Genomic DNA, 26173 nt, shown 5'->3' with positions numbered 1-26173 from the left:
TTTTGGTCTGATAGACTAGTGCTGGTTCTAGGCTCTGTTTCTGTAGTTGATCAACTGACGGCGTGTAATGGCAGTTATGCTTTTTTAAAATTCATTCTCTGAATGTTGCTAGCAAGGCTGGCATTTATTGCCCGTCCCTAGTTGTCCTGAGAAGATGGTGGTGGGCCTTCTTCTTGAACTGCTTTCTTGCTATTCCTTGTAGCAATTTGATGCAACTGAGTGGCTTGCTACTCCATTTCAGAGGGCAGTTAAGAGTCAACCATGCTGGGGTGGGACTGGGGTCACATATAGGTCAGACGGGTAAAGATGTCCGGTTTCCTTCCCTAAAGGACATTGGTGAACCAGTTGGGTTTTTACGATAATCCAACAGCTTCATGCTCACTTTTACTAATACCAGCTTTTTTTTTATTGCCAGACTTTTTTAAAAACTGGAATCAAATTTTCAAACTGCTATGGTGCAATTTGAACTCGCGTTCTCTGGGTCATTAACCCAGTCCTCTGGATTACTAGTCCACTACGATACCGTACCTTTTATAGGAAGATTCTAGATTCTATAAAAAGGATTTTTCTGATTAATTTCATCTTGGAAGAAGACATGTGAAATGTGCAAATTTGTTCACATTGGGTCTTGTGACTGGTGCAATGAAGTTCTCTTGTTAGTGCTAACGGTGCTGCTTTTGCAGATCATTTCCTGATTTTTTTAATTGAATTAACCATTTTTAAAGCAGATACTTCGATCATTGACAAGGCTAAGAAAGGCTCCAAGAGGAAGCGGATAGCTGATGAGGTAGGAGAGCCAGCGAAGAGGCGCTCGGCTCGAGTGAGAAACACCAAATGTAAGAAGGAGGAGAAGATTGATTTTCAGGAACTGCTGATCAAATTTCTGCCCTCAAGGTATGATAGACTTTTCAGTGAAGAATTTTTCTGCTTTTCAAGAAGTTATCAAATGTACATACAGATCCTAAGCAATTAGTCTTCAATGGTGTATTAACACAGCAGAGACTGTCCCTAAGCAAACTGACCCAGTTACACGCTGTGCTGTAAAATGATAAAAAAAGAGATCCTGTATTTACCCACATGGCAAGTTCCTAATCTCGTGATTTCCTGATTGGAGGAAAGCAAAAGCTTAGTTAACTTGTGTTTGGGAACATGGCAGTGACTTTTGACGGGTTAGAATGGAACTTGATGCGGTTCAAGATTGGAGAGGTCACAATTGTTTATGCTTACTGGGGATGTCCGTTAAGCATGTCCACACTTTCCCCCTAGAAAGGTGTAACCGTTCAGATATACTTCGGCCAGCACAGACATGATGGGCTGAATGGCCTCCTTCTCTGCTGTAAATTTCTATGATTCTATGATACTTGAGTTATGTTCTCCATTCCTGTCTTATTGTCAATAACTGGTTGATGCATCAGCAGCGCTCCTTACCCCCTGCTGGAGGGACACTGCATCTGACTGTGGCAGTTAACTGAAAACCCAACCAGGCATTGATTGTGTGGGGAACTGGAACAATACAAACAGTACAACTGCAATATACCATAGTTGTCCGCTATGCTTGTCAATAAGCCAACCTTGAATAAAACTTCAAACAAATTAAAAAAAAATTGGTGTAAAATTGCTCAGTAAGATGGAGGGTATAGCGAGAAAAGCAGAGAGTCTGGAAAAAATTACACACATCCATGATTCTGTCTGAACAGGAAAAACATCAAGGAAATCCAGGGTACATACTGTACAAGAAAAGGCTGAGGACTCTTGAAACATTAATCCTAGTCTCCCTTCTACCACTCTCCCACCCCAAGAGAACTGCATTTTTGTGAAAATAACTGGTGATAGTTGGTAAGGTAAATTAAGGAAGTAAAGCATGGTTTTGGTCCAACATGCTTGGTAGGTAGCTGGTTTGCTTTTGTGATCACCCACATGTGGCTACTGTACTCATAGGCTCTTGAATTCCACTCTTTTTTCTCCCCGTCCCCCCTCAAAAAAGTTTTATGCTGGATTTTAAAGTCACTGTATTGAAGAACCAGATCTGTTGCATGTGGATGACAACAGAAAAACACAAGGCCACGAAGACCATCGCTCCTTCTAGTTGCCTCCCCACTGGCCTAGCAATTGGAACTGATGATGTGGTTCTCCAAGATACTTATCCAATTTGACAGTGGATATTTAAGCTACTTACCACTAGAACCTCCCTTACTAATCTAAAAGCCAACCATCTGATCAGTAAATTAATGCTTTCTTGAATCCCACCTGAATCTACCTTTTTCAGGTTATACTCATGTCCCCTTGTTCTGATCTCCTGTAATAAATCAAATAACCATGATTGATCCTCTACATCCCAAGACTGCTTTACTTTGAATACCTCAGTCATATCAACCGCAGTCATATTCTCTCCAATGAGAAGAATCCCAGTTCTGTGATTCAATCGTAATGTTTATCTTCTAGTCTCCTAATTCCAGCAGTTCCTAATTACAAAATACATCTGTAATGTTGTTTTTTTCTTTGAATACACCCCACATACATCAGTGCGTGCTGTATCTTGTGCAAAAGAGTCATTGTGTGGATCTAAAATCGCATCCCCTTTCGATGCTCTTAAAATATTCCACATGCTTTGAATAGGGTGTAGTTGATATTTCCTGAGATCTAGCCTGTGTACTGCTGCTATAAAAGGCAGTCAATTCATACTAACTCCTGCTCTCTCACTAGGCTGAAAAGGGTGGATCTGGAGGATGAAGAAGATGCGTTTGGTAGTTTTGAAGTACAGACAGAGTTGAAAAAGGAAAGTCAGCAACTAATGGGCCCTTATCGAATGCAATTTGATCCTTCATCTTTCATGGAATTGGGTAGGTTTTCAGAGCAGGGTTCCTTTAAGATCTGTTTTTGATAGGACACTCCAAAGTTCTTCGCATCACCATCAGCTGGGAGCCACTTGTCAGAAGTTTTGTTCCTCTAATCTCAGGATGTCTGAGCGGTGGATCAACAATGGACTTGCTGTGTTATGGCTTTGTGTCCTTCTTAGATTAAGTGGGCTTGGACGTGTGATGTGTTTGTCTCTATTTTATGATTGCAGATGGTGATATGTGGCATTTTGACCTATTATGGAGCAGCATTTTGTCTAGAAACTATGAGGCTAATTTTAACCCCCAAGGATGGGTGGGTTGGGGATGGGTGGGAAGGAAAAAATGTAAAACCCGCCCACTTCTGGTTTTACTAGAGGCGGGTCGAGGGGCGGGGACTAACCCGCTCTCGGGGTGGGGCGGTTAGCAAAATCTTTTAAGGAGACGGAGTGCCTCCATTTTAATAACTTGTTTATTTTTAACTCCTGGGGGCTTGGATTCCTGGGCCTTCTGAATCTCGCCACGTAAGAGGGGGCGCAAAGGGCCAGACCAACAGGTAAGTGCCTTAATTGCACTGCCAGGAGGATCAGGAGTGCTCCCCGCCCCACCCCCCCCCCCCCCCGCCACCGGCCCAACAAGCCTACCTGCCGCAATCCGACACAAGAGTTTGACCGACTACCCCCATGTTCGACCCACCCCCCTCCAAACGATTCAGAAACTGTTCCTTTTCTAGAATATGCTCATAGTCTAGTTGTGTACCCAAGAATTAATAATCACCTGAGTAGCAGTAATCCGTTTAAATAATTTAATGTAGTCTTGCACTGAGCTACCCCACTATCTTTGTAATGATGGATATTATAATATTATGCACAGATTGAGAGTTCTTCCAAACCACTGATTTATATACACACAAAGTTTGTAATGAATCAGTTGCCCTTCGGAAGAACTTCTCTGGATGCTATCAAAGTACATGTTGTTTTATTTAAAAGTCTCACTACACAAAGCCCTAATTTGTGGTATGACAAATTCAGTTGATTTCATCATCTTGTAAACTTTTCAGCAACAACAGTGTGCATTTATATAGCACCGTTAACAAACTAAAAGGCATTTCAGAGTAGTAAGAGAAGAGGTAAGGGAGGTGGTGGTAGGTGCAGTTAAAGAGATGGGTTTTGAGGAGGCTTTTGAAGGTGGGAGAGAGGTAGCAAAGTGGAGGGATTTAAGGAGGATAGTTCCAGAATGTAGGGCTGAAGGTTCGGTCTTTGAAGGTGGAGGTGGGGAATGCAAAGGAGTCCAGAGATTGAAGAGCAGAGGTGCAGATTGGTATGTAGGGCTGGAGGAGGTTCCAAAGGTTGGGAGGGATTTGTAAAATGAAGATGAAGATTTTGAATTGAATACACTGCAGATGGGGAGCCAGTGGAAGTGGATAAGGCCAGAGGTGATGGGGCAGCAGGGCTAGGTCTGGGATAGGTGGTGCAATTTTAGACTAGTTGGAGTTTGTGCAGGTTGGAGGCTGCTAAGAAGAGCGATAGGGAAGTCGAGCCTGATGGTGACACAGGGGAGGGTTGAGGATCTCAACATGGCAGTGACTTGAGGGTGGCGATGAGTGAAGCAGAAATAGATATGCACGGTGATGGAAAGGATATGAGACTTGAAGCTCAGCCCAGGGTCAGAAGCAGATCTGAACCTGGAGACGTTGCATGGGGTAGCGAGTGTTAGCAGAGAGGTAAAGCTGGATGTCATCATACCCGTGGAAGCTGACTCCATGCTGAAGGATGTTTGGTGTGGAGCATTGTCCTTCAGCGTGGAGTATTGTCTGTAACTGAGATGAAAACTAAGTCTTCATCTGATCAGAAATACCAGAATTTTGGAAGAATCCTTGAACTGTAATGAACTCCAGTTTCTACCCCACGATTCGTTTGAAACCATCAGTTCTGGGAAATTTGCCTTGCGCAACTTTAAGATTAACATAGGTGATTGCAGATGGTTTTCTGAACTGCTAATGCTCCAACATAATAATTCAAAATAAATACATTGGAGAAATTGTGCAATGTATTAGAGAAGTATACATTTCTGTATATGGAGATGTAAAACTTAATCCCAGGTACAATTCAAATGGTTAATTGGATTGAGAGCTCCACAATGGAGATGCAGAGGAACACAGTTCTTTTAGTCTCAGGAAACCTCTGCTATTTAAATCAATGTGAGATTATCTGTAATGTAAATTGGTGAACCGATCTTATTTTAAGGCCGACGTACACTGTCACCTTTGAGTAAACGAGAGGAGCAACTTGGACTGACATCACTGCCACGTTTTGCTTGGTTTGGCAGTTCTCAAGTTTCCATCCTTTCCTTTTAATTTAGGTGGTTTGAGTCCACAGATCTCAGGAAATTGCACTGCTGAAATCTGTTTTAGTTGGTTAATGCTATTTCTTTTCAATGTAAGAATCACTTAGTGGGTGCAATAGGCTAGTGCCCTGTGCATTTGGTCTGTAAAGACATTTTGATCAATCTTGACAACTGATTGTACCTTTTGGGAGTAGTATTTGGGTAAAACTGTTACTAAGCAGAATTTAGCTAACTGTGGGTAGATTGTTCTGCCATATGCTATTCCTGCTGCAGTGGGTCAGCACACACAGGGTCCCCCTCGAGACCAGTTGCAAGGAAGCCACCTGAGGTTACTTTTATATCAACATTACTGTCTGGATTTAATAGTTCAGGAAAGTAAGTATTTCAGTGTTGCAGTCTTTAAAGTGACCTAGTGCCATGGTTTGTATTATTTGGTGTACTCTTATTTGTATGCGGAGGTTGAAAAATGATCAACAGCGGAAGGAGTAGTCTTTGTTAATCTTTGAAAGAAGTTCAACCTCTGTATTCAGAGCTCCTTCTAAACCTATCCCTCATTTTTCTATGGGCCTCAAAGTGCTTGAAGCTGTTCGATTGCTTAATATGTTTTGCTCTTGCTATATTTCAGATCTCAAATAAGTAAAGCACTGAAGGTTCTGTGTGTCATGTAACTTGGAATGAGATAGACCATACTTAATGGTATGTAATATATAAATCATTAATAAATGTATTGTAATGTTAACTTATTTTTGTACAAACAGAAAAACAAGATGTTCACAAGTTTTTACTGAACAATCTGAAGAATGGTGGGATACTGGATCTGATGCTGAAATATTTAAAGGCGCTTGGTCAGAAGTTCTTGGCAAAATGGCCACCTAGGCTGGCAGAGGTAGTCCTTTCAATCTACAACAGCTGGCGAAAACACTGCAGTAGCCTGCCTAATCCTATCCTGAGAGAGTGCAGCAACCAGCACATCAAGGTACTGCCATCAAACTAAGTAGTTTTAGTAGTCTTGGATTTTAAATTTTTTTTTAAACCACTCTCCCTGAATTTTCTCCCTGTATTTTCTGAGCACTTAGACTCTTGCTAGGTATAGTTCCACAGGTGCCAACAGCAATCTGGTAGCTCATTCGTGCTCAGTAAGATACACAGCATATGTTCCTCGCAACATGCATGGAAATGCAGCTTCACCCAATGGGTTAGTGGCTTTGTTATGATGTGTATTCTAATTGACTATAGGCTGGGCAAATCTTAACAGTTGTGGATAGTTCAAAAAGGGAGGTTGTTCTTTGGAACATAACCATGTGAAGAGCTTCCTCCTGTTGATCAGTGCTAGAAAAAAAAGTTTCAAACAAAAAAAATACATTGGGCCGGAAATTGATCGTAAAATAACGGTGATCCTAATGGCGCTCATCTTTATTAATGGGCAAATCGAAGAGCAAGTTCCGCCGACCGCACATACGCAATCAAACGTAGAAATCCAGAACTTGCTCTTCCTGATTCACTGGTGATCTGACAGCTTTGCCTTAAAGGGACCTCACTGACTGCAATCAATGGACTGGGGAGAACTTGCTCTCCTGCCCAGCTGGAAACTAACTAATCTCACCACAAAAAAAGGTATGCTGAGTTTTTTTTTAGGTCTGAACTAATGTTTAATGACGTGGTAAGTATTAATGACTGCCAAATAACCTCTTTGGCACTGAAAGTTAACTTTTAAAAATGAGGTGTCTCATTACTCCTGATTTTAATATTTTGGACATATAAATTTTTTTTTAAAATTAATTTTTAAAAAACTTTTTCTTTGTCCTTTTTGTCTAAGTCTTTTAATCTTAACCTCTCTATTTTGCTTTCTTTAACTCATATTATAGTACATTTACTAACCTTATCGGGCACTTCCTAGTTTTTAGTTTGCGCAGTTTGTCAATGAATTTCATTTCCTGGTTCTCACAGCGTGACTTACTTCAAGCTGATTGGTTGAGGGGATAGAGTGATCCTTTCCCCGCTCACACAGCCTGGGAAAGAACGCTGCTGTTTTTGAACTCGAATTTCAAGGAAGTTGCCGCCAAAAAAACGCGGCAATTTAGTGTGTGATTTTAAATCTAATCAGCGGCGAGCACTACTGGATCGCCACTCAGAGCAATTTAAGGGCCAATGTTCCTACCCCAACTTTACAGGAAAGGATTTCATCACACAACATCTAAAACAAATAGAACATGGTAAAGAAAATTATATAAAGTTGGGGGCTGCGGGGAAAGAAATATAGAATCATAGAATGGTTACAGCACATAAGGAGGCCATTCGGCCCGTGGAGCCTGTGACTGCTCTCAGCAAGAGTAATCCAGTTAGTCCCACTCCCCTGCCCTTTCCCCGGAGACCTGCAAATTATTTTCCTTCAACTACTTATCCAGTTCTCTTTTGAAAGCCACGCTTGAATCTGCCTTCACCACCCCCTCGGGCAGTGCATTCCAGATCATAACTACTCACTGTGTAAAAATGTTTTTCCTCGTGTCGCCTTTGGTTCTTTTGCCAATGACCTTAAATCTGTGACCTCTGGTTCTCCACCCTTCTGCCAATGGGAACAGTTTCTCTCTATCTACTCTGTCTAGACCCCTCATGATTTTGAACACCTCTACAAAATCTCTTCTCAACCTTCTTTGCTCTTAGGAAAACAATCCCAGCTTCTCCAGTCTCTCCACGTAACTGAAGTCCCTCATCCCTGGAACCATTCTAGTAAATCTCTTCTGTACCCTCTCTAAGGCCTTCACATCCTTCCTAAAGTGCGGTGCCCAGAATTGGACACAATACTCCAGTTGTGGCCGAACCAGTGTTTTTTAAAGGTTCATCATAACTTCCTTGCTTTTGTACTCTATGCCTCTATTTATAAAGCCCAGGATCCCGTATGCTTTTTTAACCGCTTTCTCAACCTGCCCTGCCATCCTCAGTGATTTGTGCACATATACCCCAGGTCTTTCTGTTCCTGCACCCCCTTTAGAATTGTACCCTTTAGTTTATATTGCCTTTCTTTGTTCTTTCTACCAAAATGTATCACTTCGCACTTCTCTGCATTAAATTTCATCTGCCACATGTCCGCCCATTCCACCAGCCTGTCTATATCCTCTTGAAGTCTATCACTATCCTCCTCACCGTTCACTACACTTCCAAGTTTTGTGTCATCTGCAGATTTGGAAATTGTGCCCTGTACACCCAAGTCCAAGTCATTAATATATATCAAAAAAAGCAGTGGTCCTAGTACCGACCATTGGGGGACACCACTGTATACCTTCCTCCGGTCTGAAAAACAACCATTCACCATTACTCTCTATTTCCTGTCACTTAGCCAATTTCATATCCATGCTGTCACTGCCCCATTTATTCCATGGACTTCAACTTTGCTGATTTATCCTTCTACTAGAGTCATAGAGTCATAGAGTTATACAGCACGGATAGAGGCCCTTCGGCCCATCGTGTCCGCGCCGGCCATCAGCCCTGTCTACTCTAATCCCATATTATAGAGTTGAAGCTTTATTTTTCTAATGGTGAGTTTTTGAACGTGATACATTTTTGCAAGTCATTTTACAGGTTACATTATAAGGTACTTGCAGATCCGTATATTAAGAACATTACCTAATACTTGCAGATCTATATTGAGGACATTAAATGGCATTTGAGATCCATATATGATGCATCTTGCATAGTTTGTACTTTTTGGGAGCACTATACGTTGAGGGTTGACAGAGCCGTTGGGTTCAGGTGAAGTTAGGGCATTTCAACACTGTGAATGAATAAAAGGGGCGGTGAAGATCTGGGGTAACCTGGGATGGGTAGGGATGGGGAGAGTGAGAATTTAGGCACAGCAGGAAACATCATATTTCTGCTGTTTTGTATTGAGGAATTTTGTTTTCTTTAATGAGACCTGAACTGTACTTTCTGTTTCTTTGAATGCATTTTATGGCTTCAGTATATCTCAAAAATTGAAAATTTCCACGATTGCAGGTTTTTAAATATGCTGTGCCTAATGTGCATGAATGATAGTTAGATGGTTTGAAACTTTAATTCTCATTTTAAAGAAGGAATATATGGCACGTGTTTCATGTTTTCCTTGGGCCCCGGTTTCTGCTTGTTTATGCTGAATTTTAAGTTCCAGCGCTCTTGATGATTTCGGGGCACACACTGAGTGCATAGTCCATTGTCTTTTCCTGCCAGGACTGGAAGTACCATGTAATAGTATTTGTATTTGTTCATACAACATTATCATTTTTTACAAATTCTAGTTTCAAATTTTTCCTTTCATTAATGGTAATTTTAATTTTAGTGACTTGGATACCTTGATTAGATCCTGCAGCATCCTCCAGTAGAGTTCATAAGAAAAAATGTGCAATGTTATTCTTCTAAATCTGGAGTTGAGGTTGAAGATCAGCCATGATCTTATTGAGTGGTGGAGCTGGCTCGAGGGCCCCTATGGCCTACTCCTGCTCCTATTTTTATTGTTATCCTATCTCGCATGATGTCTTCAGAATGTGTTCACGGCTAGTTTAAAACTTAGTTCCCCTCTCATTCATGTTGCACTGCTTTTGTGACCCATTTGTGTTTGAGTATGAGGAGATTACCTGTTTGTGAGTCCTATATAAACTATTTGGAAGTTGTGTCCAGTTAGCTCCTCACTGGTTCCTGATTGGGATGTTGTTTTAGTTGTTCAGATGTTCAGTATTCACTGCTTAAAATTCTTTGTGTGAATTTCATTTTCATGTATGGAAAATTGCACTATTGATGTTGTAGTTCACAGCTCACAAAAAGCTGTTTCCCAGTTTCAGTCCCAGGAAGTTGCCTCATTGTTTTATCTGCCTCCACACAAGTCAGAAATTGAAAATCATCTCTGTGTAGGTGCTCACACAACTTAAATTTGCTTGCACAGAGCAATGCAAGCAATCTTGACAGTTCTTCATTTTTGATGATGCAGAGACCCAAGGTTAACCAGTGGATAGCTAAATGCATGGTTAAGTGTTTCCCACATGGTACTATCTTGTAGGGAAGAAGCCCAGGGGCAGTTTAATGGTTAATCCACAAGTGCTGCCTTGGCATCTTTGCCAGGTTACAGTTGATGACATATGCAAGGCTTCCAGATGGAACAATGCTCACACAATTACTGAGCAATTACCATCTGCATTTAATTGCATCGCACAAAATGCCTTTGGCAAATCAGTGCTGAATGCTGGTGACCTGTGTCAGGGCCTTTCCCTCCAGATTTTCTATGACAATGTGGGGGATGTATAGAAAAAGTAAATTACTTCTATTGTAGGGCCCTCATTGTTGAAATGATACACATCCTTCACACACAATTCCACCCATCTGTCTCTATAGATCTTGCAGGAATATAGATTTTTGGTGGATTAAGGGTTAGTTTGTTTAGTTTCAGGTCAAAACAAACCAGTGTAGTGACCTAGAAACAAGGGAGGGTGGGTGAATTTCATTCATCAAATGAAGACCTTACTAGGTAGGTAATTATTTTTCTGTTGTCATTTAGCATAGAATGAAATAGAGGGAGGAGATAAATCTGTAGGAGAGCTCTGTGCTACAGTGACAGTTGTGCTGGATTTATGGAATATGGCAGGATCCTGGAGATATTGGATCAATTCCTATTATGCAGCTTGGAACTTGTCTAAGCTGCTGAAAGGCCATGATCTTGTGGAGCAGCTCATTTATCTGAGTGCCTTGAAAGCTCATTAAGCGGTACTAGGAGATTGCTGTTGCCTAAGACATTTTCAATGCTGTCCTATGTAGGTCTTCCTCCACCTGCTATGTTATATGGTTAGGTGTGTCTGGACTTCCACTGGCCTAATCTTGAGAACTATGGAAGGGGAGGTGAGTTTGGAGGCTGTCATAGCAATACTTGTCTCCATTCCCAGTCAGAGGTCTGTGGGGAAACCTGCCTCATATAATTTCTTGTAGCTGTGTTGCCCATTAGTGATGTTTGCAGTTAGTCTGAATCCACTGTAATACTTTGGAATCTGAAGATTCTGCTCCTTCCTAGCCCCCTCCCCTGTCCAGAGAGATATGCTCATTAAGGTGCAAAAACTGCTGTGCCTAATGTGAAAAATCAGCGTTTAGAAGAAGTAGAGAAGATTTGTGAGTACCACCCTCTTTATAACATTTGCTGTCCCTAGTGCCAAAACTGCTCACTATTCCAGGATCTTGGAATGTAAAGATAACCCCAGGCTTCTCTTCACTACTTCACAGTAGAAGACACAAAAAACATACCAAAAATAGTGGGGAACCAAGGGGTAAATGAGAGTGAGGAACTTAAAGTAATTAATATTAGTAAAGAAAAAGTACTTACCAAACTAATGGGACTAAAAGCCAACAAATCCCCTGGACCTGATTGCCTACATCCTCAGGTTCTAAAAGAGGTGTAGAGATAGTGGATGCATTGATTGTGATCTTCCAAAATTCCCTAGATTCTGGAACAGCTCCAGTGGATTGGAAGGTAGCAAATGTTACCCCGCTATTCAAAAAGGGAGGGAGGGAGAGAGAAAGCAGGGAACTATAGGCCAGGTAACCTGACATCGGTCGTTGGGGAAATGCTGGAATCCATTATTAAGTGGTAACAGGGCACTTAGAAAATCATAATATTATTAGGCAGAGTTAACATGGTTTTATGAAAGGGAACTCATGTTTGACAAATTTATTAGAGTTTTTTGAGGATGTAACTAGCAGGGTAGATAAGGGGGAACCAGTGGATGTAGTATATTTGGATTTTCAAAAGGCATTCGATAAGGTGCCACATAAAAGGTTGTTACATAAGGTAAGTGCTCATGGGGTTGGGGGTAATATATTAGCACGGATAGAGGCTTGGTTAACGGACAGAAAACAGTAGGGATAAACAGATCATTTTCAGGTTGCCAGGCTGTAATTAGTGGGGTGCCACAAGGATCAGTGCTTGGGCCTCAGCTATTTATAATCTATATTAATGACTTAGATGAAGGGACCGAGTATAATGTATCCAAGTTTGCTGATGATATAAAGCTAGGTGGGAAAGTAAGCTGTGAGGAGGACACAAAGAGTCTGCAAAGGGATATAGACAGGTTAAGTGAGTGGTCAAGAAGGTGACAGATGGAGTATAATGTGGGGAAATGTGAGGTTATTCACTTTGGTAGGAAGAATAGAAAAATAGAATATTTTTTAAACGTTGAGAAACTATTAAATGTTGGTGTTCAGAGAGACTTGGGTGTCCTCGTACAAGAAACACAGAAAGTTAGTATGCAGGTACAGTGAGCAATTAGGAAAGCAAATAGTATGTTGGCCTTAATGCAAGGGGGTTGGAGTACAAGAGTAAGGAAGTCTTGCTGCAATTATATAGGGCTTTGATGAGACCACACCAGGAGTACTGTGCACAGTTTTGGTCTCCTTACCTCAGGAAGGATATACTTTTCCTGGAGGCGATGCAACGAAGGTTCACTCGATTGATTCCTGGGATGAGAGGATTGTCCTATGAGGAGAGATCGAGTAGAATGGGCCTGTACTCTATGGAGTTTAGAAGAATGAGAGGTGATCTCATTGAAACATGTAAGATTCTAAGAGGGCTTGACAGAGTAGATGCTGAGGGGCTGTTTCCCCTGGATGGGGAGCCTAGAACTAGGGAGCATAGTCGCAGGATAAGGGGTCGACCATTCAAGACTGAGATGAGGAGAAATTTCTTCACTCAGAGGAATGTGAATCTTTGGAATTCTCTATCCCAGAGGGCTGTGGATGTTCAGTTGTTGAGTATATTCAAGACAGATCAATATATTTTTGGACACTAAGGAAATCAAGGGATATGGTGATCAGGCAGGAAAGTGGAGTTGAGGTTGAAGGCCAGCCATGATCTTACTGAATGATGGAGCAGGCTCGAGGGGCCATTTGGCCTATTCTTGCTCCTATTCCTTATGTTCTTATGTTCTAATGGCTTCTTTTCCCGCTCCCGCACCATTACCGCTGGAGTTCCTCAAGGATTTATCCTTTGCCCCCACCTATTTCTGACCTACATGCTGCCCCTCAGTGAAACAATCTGAAAACGCGTCAGGTTCGACACGTATGGTGATGACACCCAGCTCTACCTCACCATTACCTCTCTTGACCCCTCCGCTGCCTCTGATATCATGCTGCTTGTCCGACATCCAGTATTGGATGAGCAGAAATTTCCTCCAACTAAATATTGGGAAGACCAAAGCCATTGTCTTTGATCCTCACCACAAACTCTGTTCCCTAGCTATCAACACCATCCCTCTGTCTGAGTCTGAACCAGAATGTTCACACCTTTGTGTCCTATTTGACCCTGAGCTGATCTTCCGACCCCATATCCATTCCATCATCAAGACCGCCTAATTCCCCCCCCACCCCCGCAACATCGCCCATCTCCGCCCCTGTCTCAGCTCATCTGCTTGTGAAACCCTGATATGTGCCTTTGTTACCTCCTAGATTCGATGATTCCAATGCTCTCTTGGCCGGCCTCCTACCTTGCACTCTGTAAACTTCAGCTTATCCAAAACTCTGCTGCCCATATCCTAACTTGCAGTAAGACCTGTCACCCATCGCCCCAGTGTTCGTTGACCTACATCGGCTGCCGGTCCGACAAAGCCTCGATCTTAAAATTCTCATCCTTGTTTTCAAATTTCTCCATGGCCTCGCCCCTCCCTATCTCTGTAATCTCCTCCAGCCCTACAACCAGGATATAACAGGGATATGGACAGGTTAAGTGAGTGGGCAAGAAGGTGGCAGATGGAGTATAATGTGGGGAAATGTGAGGTTATTCACTTTGGTAGGAAGAATAGAAAAACAGAATATTTTTTAAATGATGAGAAACTATTAAATTGTACAGGGCTTTAGTGAGACCTTACCTGGAGTACTATGTACAGTTTTGGTCTCCTTATCTAAGGAAGGATATACTTGCCTTAGAGGCAGTGCAGCAAAGGTTCACTAGATTAATTCCAGGGAAGAGAGTTGTCCTATGAGGAGAGGTTGAGTAGAATGGGCCTATACCCTCTGGAGTTTAGAAGAATGAGGGGTGATCTAATTGAAACAGATAATATTATGATGGGGCTTGACAGGGTAAATGATGAAAGATTGTTTCCCCTGGCTGGAGAGTCTGGAACTAGGGGACATAGTCTCAGGATAAGGGGTCGGCCATTTAAGACTGAAATGAGGACGACTTTCTTCACTCGGGGTTGTGAATCATTGGAATTCTCTACCCTGGAGGGCTGTTGATGCTGTGTCGTTGAATATATTCAAGGCTGAGATAGACAGATTTCTGGACTCGAAGTGAATCAAGGGATATAGGGATTGGGCAGGAAATTGGAGTTGAGGTCGAAGATTAGCCATGATCTGGTTGAGTGGCGGAGCAGGCTATTTCTTATGTAACCTTCCGAGATCTCTGCACTCCTCCAATTTTGGCCTCTTGCACATCCCTGACTTTAATCACTCCACCATTGGCTGCCGTGCCTTCAGCTGCCTAGGCGCTGAGCTTTGGAATTCCCTCCCTAAACCCCTCTCTCCTCCTTCAAGACCCTCTTTAAAGTCCACCTCTTTGACCAAGCTTTTGGTCACCTGTCCTAAAATCTCCTTATGTGGCTTGGTGTCAAATTTTGTTCAATAACGCTCCTGTGAAGCGCCTTGGGATGTTTTACCACGTTAAAGGTGCTATATAAATGCAAATTGTTGTTTTTGCAATAGTGAACAGATGGGCAGCCTAGTGTATAGGTACTTAAAGCCCACTCTGGAACTTGAGACAGTGTTGGTTCATCGTTTTAAGCTATCTCTGTTAGTGATGACATTGTCTTGATGTGTTACTGGTTTGAAATTTACTTCACCTAGTACGGTTTCCTAGATTTGCGAAATTCATGCTCATAAACTCGTGTAGTGGCTGTGCTGGTTTTTATGCTGATTTTCCCCCCCAGTTTGTTTTGCCTCCGTCCCCTCTTTTACATTTTTACATTGCATAGAACACCATTCCTTTTTAAAAGAATTTGCTTATGCCAGTTTTCTCCCCCTTTCTCTCCTCCTTGACTGAAGACTGTGACTCAAGTTGGGATAAAGTTTCATAGGTGTTGGTTGACCGCCACTACCTCACCCAAGTGGCCATTCTTCATTTATTGGCCTACATTGTGAACGTTAATAGTCTATTGGATCATGGTGGCAATCACAGCCAAGCATGATCTGTCCTTGATTATATTACAGTTCAATTACAGTCACAAATCCTTCAATTATGGATATCTTCATAGGGAAACAACAAAGAGAGTCCAAATTCTTGCTTTCTCACACCTGCTGATGCCCCAAAAAAGGACTAAAATTGGAATAACATTTAAAAAAGTACCCAAGATTCATTGGAAAGGCAGTAGTCCAATCAAGAGACTCGGATAACATACTATTCATTTGAATTTTGAAATAAGTATTTGTTTCCTATCTCTTTTTTTTGTGTCTGTAATAACCTTAGTGTTCGGCATTTTCATGGTTTCAGGATATTGTCTCTTTTGTACTTGTATGTGGTGGAGAGTATTTTTTCTGAGACTAGTTAGCTGCAGCCACATTGAATTCACTGCTGAGATTGTCAAGGTTATTTTTACACATTTTATTTTCACCATTCTCTGAAAATAACTGTCCTGCTTACACAATGCTCAGTCTGGTGTTTAACTCTTCTTATGTCAGGGTACTTCATTATTCTCCTTTGTCTTCAGGATATGATGGTGATGTGCCTGGTGTGTATGGAACTACAGCTTGATCAGTGGCTGCTGACAAAGTCTAAAAGTACCACAGGTATGAAGCTCTTTCAAGAAGGTGCAATGTTTTCTTCAGATTAATAATTGGTTATTTACAGCTATCTGTTCAGCTTTTTCTTATTTACAATGTCACTTCGGTTTGAATTATCCTTGCGCTTTCATTCAATCTCCACAAACAAACTGTTGTCCACAATGGCCACCTTTTACAGGTAAATAGAGTCCTTATAGCAGCAAAAGGGTCTTCACCTCTGGGTTTAAAAGAATCCGACAAGGGAGATAGCAAGGAGCCAGAAACAGTTACCATCAGCTACTACCTCCAGCTTTACATGCCAGCAGTGACTTGGTGTTGCTGTTTTCAGAGTTGCCATTGTCGGAATTGTGCCCAAAGTTTGGCATGCAAGTGCCACCTTGTCTTATTGGATGACTGAGTGAAGGTGAGTGTTTGTGGGGCCTTGCTGTGTGCAAATTGGTGGTCACGTTTGCCTCCATTAATGATTACACTTCAAAGGTAATTCATTGGCTGTGAAGCACTTTGGGATACCCTGAGGACATGAAAGGTGCTATATAAATGCATGTTCTTTCTTCAGTAAAGGGGAAGTTCAGGACAACAGTTCTTTTGGGACAGTTAGTGCTCCTGCCAAGGAACTTTCTGCCCAAGAGGCAGAAATGTCTGCTCTGCTGTGTTCCCTTTGGCCGGGAAGTTGCAGAATATTACACCTACTACTTTCTTGTCCCCAAAAGGATAGGAAGATTCTGAAGAAAAATACATTTTGTTATTATCACTGCGGTATATCTAGGATCCTGAGCGGTGGCCCTACCCCTGCAGGGTGTGAACGTTTCATATTCTGATACAAGAATCTCTCAAAATACCTGAGCCTTAAGCTGCATGACAGAGTGTAATCCATGTTTTTTTCATCTAGTGTTTCTGCCACTATCCCCTTTGAGCACTCAAATGTCACCTCAATAACTTTAAAAATAGTTCAAATTTAAAAAAAACTGCTATTCCTGGAAATATGAAATAAAAACAGAAGCTGCTGTTAATACACAGCAGGTCAGTCAGCTTGTGTAAACAGGTCTACCTTTCATCAAAACAGAATTCTAAAAGTTTAAGCAAGCATTTTAATAGAATTGGAAAAACTAGTATGGCAGTCACAGAGGGAACAAACTGCAAACTACTTAATAGAAAACTGTTGTATGTCATCACTCACCTCCTCAAAACAAAACAGCTTTAACTCCTCTGTCCTCACTAACTACCACCTCATCTCCAACCTCCCTTTCCTCTCCAAGTTCCTTAACCATGTTGCTGCCTCCCAGCTCTGCGCCTATCTCACTCGCAACTCCCTGTTTTTGCATAGAATTAAATAGAATCTACAGCACAGAAACAGGCCATCTGGACCAATTAGTCTATGCCAGTGTTTATACTCCACACAAGCCTCCTCCCACGCTAATTACCTCTTCCCACCCTGCCCCCATATCCCTCTATTCCCTTCACCCTCATGTACGCATCAAGCCTCCCCTTAAATTTATCAATGCAATCTGCTTCAATCATGTAGCCGCAAGTTCCACATTCTCACCACTCTCTATAAAGAAAATCCTCCTAAATTCTTTATTTGACCTGTGAGTGGTTGTCTTATATTTATGCCCCCTTGTTCTGGACTCACCCACAAGTGGAAACAATTTTTCAGGTCCACCCTATTCATAATTTTAAAAACCTCTATCAGGCCCCTTCTCAGTCTTCTCTTTTCTGGAGAATCCATCTTTCTTGGTAGTTTCATTCGCTCAATTCTGGTAACACCCTTATAAATCTTTTCTGCACTTTCTCCTGTGCTACAATATCCTTTTTGTAGTATGGAGACCAGAACTGCATGTAGTACTACAAGAGGTCTAACCAAGGTTCTATAAAAATGTAATATTACCTTCCTACTTTTATATTCTGTTTCTATCAAAATGAACCCCAGTACTTTGTTAGCATTCTTTATGGCACTATTAACTTGCTTTGTTACTTTTAGTGATTTATGTATCTGTATTCCCAGATCTCTTTGCTCTTCTATCCCATTTAGTTTCTTACCATCCAAGGAATAAGTGACCTCTTCATTTCTCCTACCAAAATGAGCCACCTCACACTTTGCTATATTGATTTTCATTTGCCATTTGCCTGTTTTCCTGTATTGTGGTGCAGTCCTCCACATTATTAGCTATATCCCCCAATTTTGTATCATCTTCAAATTTCGATAACACACCTCCAATTCTTGAGTCAAAATCATTTATGTATATGGTAAACAACAGTGGTCTCAGCACGGATCCCTGTGTGACACCATTTCCCACTTCCTGCCAGTCCGAGACACTTCCCTTAAGTCCTATCTTCTCTTTTCTGTATTTTAGCCATCTTTCAATCCATTCCGCTTCCTGGCCTTTCACAGCCTGACCTTTGTCATGAGTCTCTTATGTGGTACCTTATTGAATATCTCCAATTTAGCTTCCGCCCCCACAGCACTGAAACAGCCCTAACCAAGTCACAAATGTCATTCTCAGTCACTGTTTATCCATTGATCCCAGCCTTTTATGTTCTGCTTTAGTTCCCTCTTTTGCATGCTGGCTTCCATTTATTTCCATAATATAGGAAGCCTCTTTTTCATTCTCAATAGATGTAATTTTACACAAAAATACACAAGTGCAAAATTCTAGAAAATTAAGCCAGTTTGGTTTAAATTGATATTTTTACCCCTATTCGGATGAGACTGTTTTCACTGACACCACAGATTTCATTGTCTACATTTTCTGAGTCAAATTTTCTTGTTGCAAGTGTAGCCTGGAGAGAGAACTTCTCTAGATTGTAAAATCCTGGTGGGTCTCATCTAAAATGGGCTGTGCTGTTTCGATCAGGCAGGTGGAAATGTTACCTTGTTATAATTGGCCCAAAAAACTTGGCCCTTGTGATGGTGGTACCTGGGGGAGACATTTCTTCTTTACATGTGGTGCATGGGGAACCACTTCCTGTTTAATTGTAATCTCGATGCTTGTTTGCTTTTTTCAGTTTCCCCTCGGAAATGTACCTCCAGCAACACAGCCGCGCAGTTAGGGCCTGATTTTCCCGGAAGCCATTATTTGGGAGACCTGATTCAACTGGCCTTCACTTCCTCACAGAGGGATCTGTTCGAGAATGACTGGCTGGTTTTTGTGGTCCAAGTGTACTGGTTGAAAGCCAGATTCATGGCATTGCAGGTTTGTATTTGTGCTCAATGCTGCATGGTGTGAAGAAAATGGGGCTTCTTGTAATGAGAGTTTGGTAGTAACAGTTTCCTAATTGTCAGCTTACAATCAGGGGAGTGGGTGGAATTCTTTCTGCAGTTGAAACAGGTTCACTTTGAAAATTCCATTAAATTGAGGGAAATTGAGTAGTGTGTTGGGGTTCGGCATTGTGCAGGCTGATGGGAAAAACATTTCCTCTTCCTAAATGAATTTGGACAATCTGAACCCAGTTTTCTAGTGGGAGTAGAAAACTGCCCCTAATTTAGCACGGACTGGCTGTCGCTAGAGGGACTACAAGGATAGCTGGTGCAGGATATGGAAAATATGGCACTAGTGCGGTAGTCATGCTTCCATGGGGTTGGGGGTTAACTCATGTTGTAGGTTAATGTCGATGGGTTTTACTCTGTATCTGAACATGGAGGGTTTGATGCTGAAAGTAGTAATGTATTTCATTATTTAGAACCAATACCTTATATCTAAATAAATTGTCATCTGTTGTTTTTTTCTGCTGCGACATCAGTCTGAAGTAGATCTATGTTTTTACTGCTTGTGATGTCTTAACTTACTGTGTGTCTTATGGAACAATTTCAGAGGTCTTGAGTTATTTGTTTCCTATGTGCAGAGATCCGAAACAGAAAATTAAATGAATGATTGTGTAAATTTTGCAGTGCTGTGATCTTGTAGGCAAGAAGCCCAGAGCAGCTTAAGGTTCATTCCTTCTGTTCCATGGCTGTTTCCTATATTTTTCTCGATCGGTTCCTGATTGGTATTTACAAGTCTGCCACATGGAGTAATCCTCACACATTTCCAATTCCTGGAGACCAAATGGGTTTTTTGGTTGGTGTGGATTTTAAGCCATGATCTTACACATATAGCAGCCATCCATGACAAAAGCCATGGAGTTCTTGAACTGTTTAACTTTAAAATCTAATTTTTTGATTCATGTGCACACAACAGAAGAGGAGAAATTAATTTTTATATTTAAAATGGTTTAGTATAGTGGTGATGACAGCACAGTTACCAATACTGATTTTTAAAATTCTGCTTTTATTTGAAGGGGTTTAAATGTACTATACTTTGTACTCCCTTTCTCTCCACCCTCCTCCCACTCCCAAATATCTTGGAGACTGTCTGTCTAGTTTATGTAATTGGAGGAAAAAGGTTTTGCTTTTGAGTGAATTTTTGAGCTCCATCATGCCTCAAATTGGATAAGTTCAGTATTGTTTGTTTTTCAATATGATTTTAGAATAGTTTGAACAACATTTTAAACTTGAATTCACTTCACTGTGGGCCCTGATATTTACAGGGAGGCTAGGAGGGTGTGGGGGAGGCCAAAAACTGCCGAAGAACCTGGCAAGGCTGGGGACGCGGAGGTCCTGCCGAATTTAAGGGCAGGGTCTCATTAATGTTTTTTTCTTCCGTTTCTCACCCAGCAGCCGACCAAATTGACAGCCTGGGAAAACCAGCGGCAGGAGGCCGTAGCCGGGGTCTCTTGGGGACAGTCCCCAGAAATCCGGAGGGGGGAAGGTCGGCTGCGATCAGGGCTTGGTGAAAGAGGCCATTGTGGGGAGGGTAGGTCACGATTGTGGCAGGGGCGGTGGGGGGGAAAGGGAGGCTGAGATTGGCAGAAGAGAAGCCAAAAGCTTCCTTGAGGGGCCGGAGGCCTCCTGGCTTACAGGCAATGCTGTAAAAGGAGCCGCCAGCTCCCATCTCCCTCTCACTGCCGGGTTTCCCAACCACTGGGAAACCCAGGCAGCAACTGTAAAAGTTAAATCTGGCTCCCAATTGCACTGTTAATGAAGTGTCTCACCTCTCCACGGCCAGACACTGAGGCCTCAAAATCCGCCACTGTAAAATCGGCAATGGGCGAGTACGTGGCGGGTTGGGATGCGTTTCACATTTTTTCATTTTTAACCCCCCTCCGACCCTCTGCTGCTCGGCGTGGGAGGTTAATATCGAAACCATAGAGTTCTTTTTCTGTCTTGATGTCTGATGGGAAAAATCAATACATAAAACTGCCTCGAGATAGCTGTTAGTTTTGTAGGGAGGCAGCAGCCATTATTTTGATATTGCTGCTTGATCATAAACTATTTGGGTCTTGTTCGTTTGGCTAATTCATACTAATGTAGTTGGCTTGTAGACTAATGTCAGATGTTTAGATTTGATTTCAGTTTTGCCTGGGTATCCAAAGCAAATGATTCAACAGATGACAGAGATTGCTGTTCACCCCTTATCCAGTTGAATGATAGACATGATTAATATTCTGATTGCCTAACTAGTGAGGAAAAAATTAGTTCCTCAAAGGAGCCATAAAAACTTATAGCACAGAAGTAACTCCATTCGGCCCATCTTGCCTGTGCCGGCTCTCTGCTAGAGCAATCCAAAACTAATACCACTTCCCCGGGCATGCTCTGTAGCCATGTGTGTTCCTCTGCTTCAAATATTTACCTATTCTTCCCTTCAAAGTTGTAATGGTCTCTGCCTCCACTACTCCCTGTAGCAAAGTATTACATGTTCCAGCAACCCTCTACATAAATAGCTTTCTTGCAACCTCTCCTCGCCCTCTTAGTGACCGTTTTAAATTGTTGACTCAGAACTGACTCCCAACTAGAGGGAATGGTCTTCCCTGTTCACTCTATCAAAACCCCATATAATTTTAAACACCTCTATCAGATTGTCTTAGCCGTCTCTGCTCCAGTGGAAATAGTCCCAATAACTCAAGTCTCTCCTCATAAAGATAGTTCTCCACCCCTGGCATCATGCTGGTGAATTTACACTGTACGCTCTCTATGGCCTTCATGTCCTTTCTATAATGGGGCACCGAAAACTGCACACAGTACTCAAACTGGCCTAATCAAATGTTTTGTACGAATGTATCATTATTTCTTTACTCTTGTGCTCTATGCCTCTAATTATAAAACCCAAAATGCTGTTGGCCTTTTTTTAATGGTTTTATACATCCACAGCTGCACTTTCAGGAAGTTAATGTTTTTGAGCCCCCTATGGTTTCTGTTCATTCATGCTCTTCAGGATCTTTCCATTGAGTGTATACTCCCATTCCTTGTTTCTCCCCCCCCCAAAATATATTGCCTCACACCTATCCACATTAAATTGCATCTGCCATCTGCCCATTTTGCTAACCTGGCTAATAGCTAACTTTTTTGTGTCTTCAGCAAGTTTTAGGCATAGGGAGCATGATACTAACTCCAAATCATCTATATATACTGGGAACAAAAGTGGACCTAGCACTGACACCTGGACAACACCACTTCCAATCCTTTCCAGACTGAGCAACATCCAGTTACGCTAACTCTTTAGTTCTTGTCCGTTAACCAACTTTCTATCCATGGTACTACATATACTCCTCTTGTACCATATATCTTAATTTTTCTAACTAGCTTCTTATGAATACTTTCTAAAAATCCATATACACTGCACCTACTGCACTCCCATTATTCAATCAGTCACTTCTTCATAAAATTCTATTAAATTTGTCAAACATGCTGGCTGTCCTTGATTAATCCATATGTTCCTAAATGATCACTAATTTTATCTCAAATAATGGATTCTAGACAGCAGTCCTAGGATTTTCAGTTCTCTGTTTTGATTTCATGTTTGCATGTTGAGATGGTAAAAGGGGCTATATGTACTTTTGCCACACAAGGGACATCTAAAGATTCAAGAATCTTATTTTGAAAGTCAAGTATTGTGCTGTTTGTTTCTTTGTGTTTCTGCTGCCATGTAATCAACTTGATAAATTTGATATCAATTTTAGTTTGAATGAAAATTTCTGGCTGTGTTGTTGTCCACCTCTTGTGGTAGTCAGCCTATGTCCAAAATACCATGGCGAAAGGTAAGTGCTAGTCCTGTGGCATGCTGCCCCATCATGTCCTGCAAGTTTACACATTTCAGTTCAGGGAGGGAGTCTGCTGTGCAAAATGCTTTTTTGCTTTGAACACAAACTTACGGGCTTGGTGGAGAGCCTGAATTGTAATAATCAGATACTAGGGAATGGAACGCTTTTCTTTTCTGTTTTTTGCTGTCAACATCGACATCGTGAACTCCTAGATCAGATATTGTGCAGACCAGGAATAGCAGAAAACTCTCTATTCCCTGTGTCTGTGAGCCTGCAGCCAATTGTATTAAATAGTGCCAAATTACGAACAGGTGGGTGCTATGAAATTGCACCCACTTACAACTGAGTTAATTTGCAACCTTTATGGAGGGAGGAGACTTTTATCAGTCTGAGTGAGATTCAAACGCAGATGAAAGGAGAATGTTGCAATGCACTTTCTCACCCTTTCTCCCCACCTACAGATTTCATGTTTCAATATATTTTTTCACAGGGAGATATGGAGCAAGCTCTGGAGAGCTATGATATCTGCACCAGTTTGTTTTGCAGTTCAGTAGGAATTAAGATGGGAAGCAGGACTAGTGATGGTTTTACTATCAGACTGCCGAATCTACACGTGGATTCTGCCATATCACTGGAGGAGGTACAGACCATTGCTTTCTACACTGAAAATATTAAGTAACAAAAGTGGAAAAAGCAACAAATATCCATGATTTTTATGCAATTGATCATGCATGTTGGTTTGGTAACAATTTACCCTCATTCGTTAGATGTCCCTGTGCTGTGTTCTACTCCCTTGCCAAGACAAGACATGCAGCTTACTTGCTGGCCTCTGCCAGTCTATAAACATTGTGCTATTGCCACTCTTGGGATGGCTGCTTGGTATGCAATGGCATGGGTTGATTTTCCCCACGCTTCCCCTCCCCCCCAACACATTGGCCTTTGTTGGATGTGTAGGTGAAACTGTTAACTTGGTGTGGAGAAACTGCTCACACAAACCTGTGTTTTATTGCTCTACGAACTTGTGAAAGAAGAGCAACAACCAACCATCAAGACCATAAACATTCATCTTATCCATTGATGATGTAATCTCATGCATCACCTTCCCTCATTACTAGTGACGCAGGCTCCCAGAGAGGCAAAAAACAGAAACAAATGGAGAATGCCCTTTGCCGCAGCATTGCCCAAGAAAGATGTACCTTTGTGAGTGCTGCGCCAAACTTGAAAGCGGTTATCTGTGTTCAGTAAAAGAATGTTTCCAACTTCACTTCAGAGTGTATGAAATGTGAATTTCTTAAGATGTGTGCTTCGATTGTTGGGAGATGCTAGTTTCATTTGAAATTTCTGTAACAAATTAGGCAGTATTTATACCTGAAACTTTTATCATTTTGTGACTGTATTTAAGTTAAAGCGCTAACACTAAGAAAGCAAAATTAAATGTTTAAATAATGTTTAGTGTGAAGCTGCTTAATACTCTTTAATCTTTTAGGAGAAATTGGAGAAGGCAGTATAATCCTGGACTGGAGAAACACTTAATCCTGTCTCGGGTTCCATCCCTCATGCTAGATGCAGTCATCAGTTCTGCCTCTTCGCTTAATGAAACGTTAGAAAAGACCAGCGCCCAGTGCAGGCCTGAACCCAGCCTCCTTTGATTTCCCAGCATAAGTCTGAAACCGGCCACATTCAACCACCAAGCATTAACCTGTATGAGGCCCCCCGTATTTGCCCAAAGCAGGCTGTACCCAACCTCCTTTGACTCTCCATGTGTAGTGTGGGCCTGTACCAGTCCCCTACATCTGCCCACTATCAGTCTGTACAGAGCCCCATTCAACTATCCGGCAGGAGCCCCTTCAATACCCCCAGTGCAAACCTGTTCCGAGCTGAGATTGGGAATTCACTTGTTACAGATTGTGATGCTGATTCCACACTTCATTACTTTGTTGCAATGTGCTGTTTGTTCTCCCATACTGTACACCCCAGGAGGTGGCACTAGAATTTATTTTTTAAACTCTGCTTCTACCATGCTCATCGATGCTAAATGGAAAATGTTACCATTGAGGCAATAGAAATTCATAGTGTTCATGTTGTAGTTTATAACCAATCGTGTTGCACAGTTCAAGTGTAAAAGCATAGTTTTGCTCATGTGGTTGGCAACCAAAAAGAATCCATCAACATTTTGCTAACCATTTTATCTCTTTGAAAAACAAATGTAACCCTGTCTTGAAGTAGGTAATGCTTATTAAAGCTGAGCCTTGAAATATTTTTGGTGTTAGCATTTCCAGAATCTTTTAGTTTGAACCTTGTACCTCCCTCCCTGGTCCTCCTTTGACTTTTGGTGTTTAATGGTACTGTGTTTTTTCTCTGCTCATGCCAGATTGATAAGAAGCTAAAGTCACTGGAGAGGTGCCAGTCGTTAGAGGAGGTTCAGCGTCTGTATGAGATGGGTGAATATGACCAAGTTGTGAAGCTGCTGCGACCCACACTGACTCTAGGCGCAATTGGCAGAACAAAACCCCTGGAATTTGTTACTTCCATCCCTGAACGACCTGCTCAGCTCCTCCTGTTACAGGTAATCCTAATGTTTCACCTGTAACATTTTGAATTTCTTCATGTGTTAGGTGGCAGTAAGGAGGTCATCTCGTACTCAGTTGGAAGAGCTTAGCATTTGTGTTCAAGCTATGATGACCATAAAACTGATTTATGTTATGAATCTGTACGAACCCCCTCCAACTGCCCACATCAGTCTGTACACAGCAGTTAGACTATTGTGTACTGTTGAAGTGGCATGAGTTATATAGGGATTGCTTGACAGGAACTGATTTGGATCAGGCCTTGCCTGAGAAATCGGCCAGATTCGATCAGGTCCTACCTGGGAGATGGATCAAGTGCAATAGAGTTCAGTCAGACAGGGTAGTCATGAGTAAATGTGAAGTTGGGGAATGGAGCAAGATGATGCATGTGGGATAGCACAGTTTTCACTGATTTCCGTGCTGATAACATGGCAGTGATCTTTTTCCAATGTCCTGACTGTGGCTTCCAGAGATAGTGTTATAGAATTTATAGCAATACAGTAATACAAATAGGTGGATAATAGTGATATAAACATACTGCTATATAGAATAGACACAGTGATGTATAGACACACTGGT

At 41.7% G+C, this 26173-nt stretch overlaps 1 protein-coding gene across 3 annotated transcripts in view; it reads left to right on the top strand.

Moving 5' to 3' along the window:
• The window catches only part of cabin1 (calcineurin binding protein 1), a 483310-nt gene that overhangs the window by 43555 nt on the left and 413582 nt on the right, over window positions 1-26173 (top strand). For 2 of the 3 annotated variants that reach the window (XM_068005470.1, XM_068005468.1), the window contains exons 9-15: window positions 726-894; window positions 2704-2840; window positions 5939-6156; window positions 15881-15959; window positions 18957-19144; window positions 23518-23667; window positions 25399-25593. In XM_068005470.1, coding sequence (XP_067861571.1) covers window positions 726-894; window positions 2704-2840; window positions 5939-6156; window positions 15881-15959; window positions 18957-19144; window positions 23518-23667; window positions 25399-25593 — 1136 coding nt within the window. The remainder of the gene's footprint in view (window positions 1-725; window positions 895-2703; window positions 2841-5938; window positions 6157-15880; window positions 15960-18956; window positions 19145-23517; window positions 23668-25398; window positions 25594-26173) is intronic. The other variant, XM_068005469.1, reaches the window with a different exon arrangement.

The sequence above is a fragment of the Heptranchias perlo genome, chromosome 25, assembly GCF_035084215.1.
Source record: "Heptranchias perlo isolate sHepPer1 chromosome 25, sHepPer1.hap1, whole genome shotgun sequence".
NCBI classification, from domain to species: domain Eukaryota; kingdom Metazoa; phylum Chordata; class Chondrichthyes; order Hexanchiformes; family Hexanchidae; genus Heptranchias; species Heptranchias perlo.
Note: the sequence above shows the minus strand (reverse complement) of the source record. Positions and strands in the feature narration are given on the sequence as shown.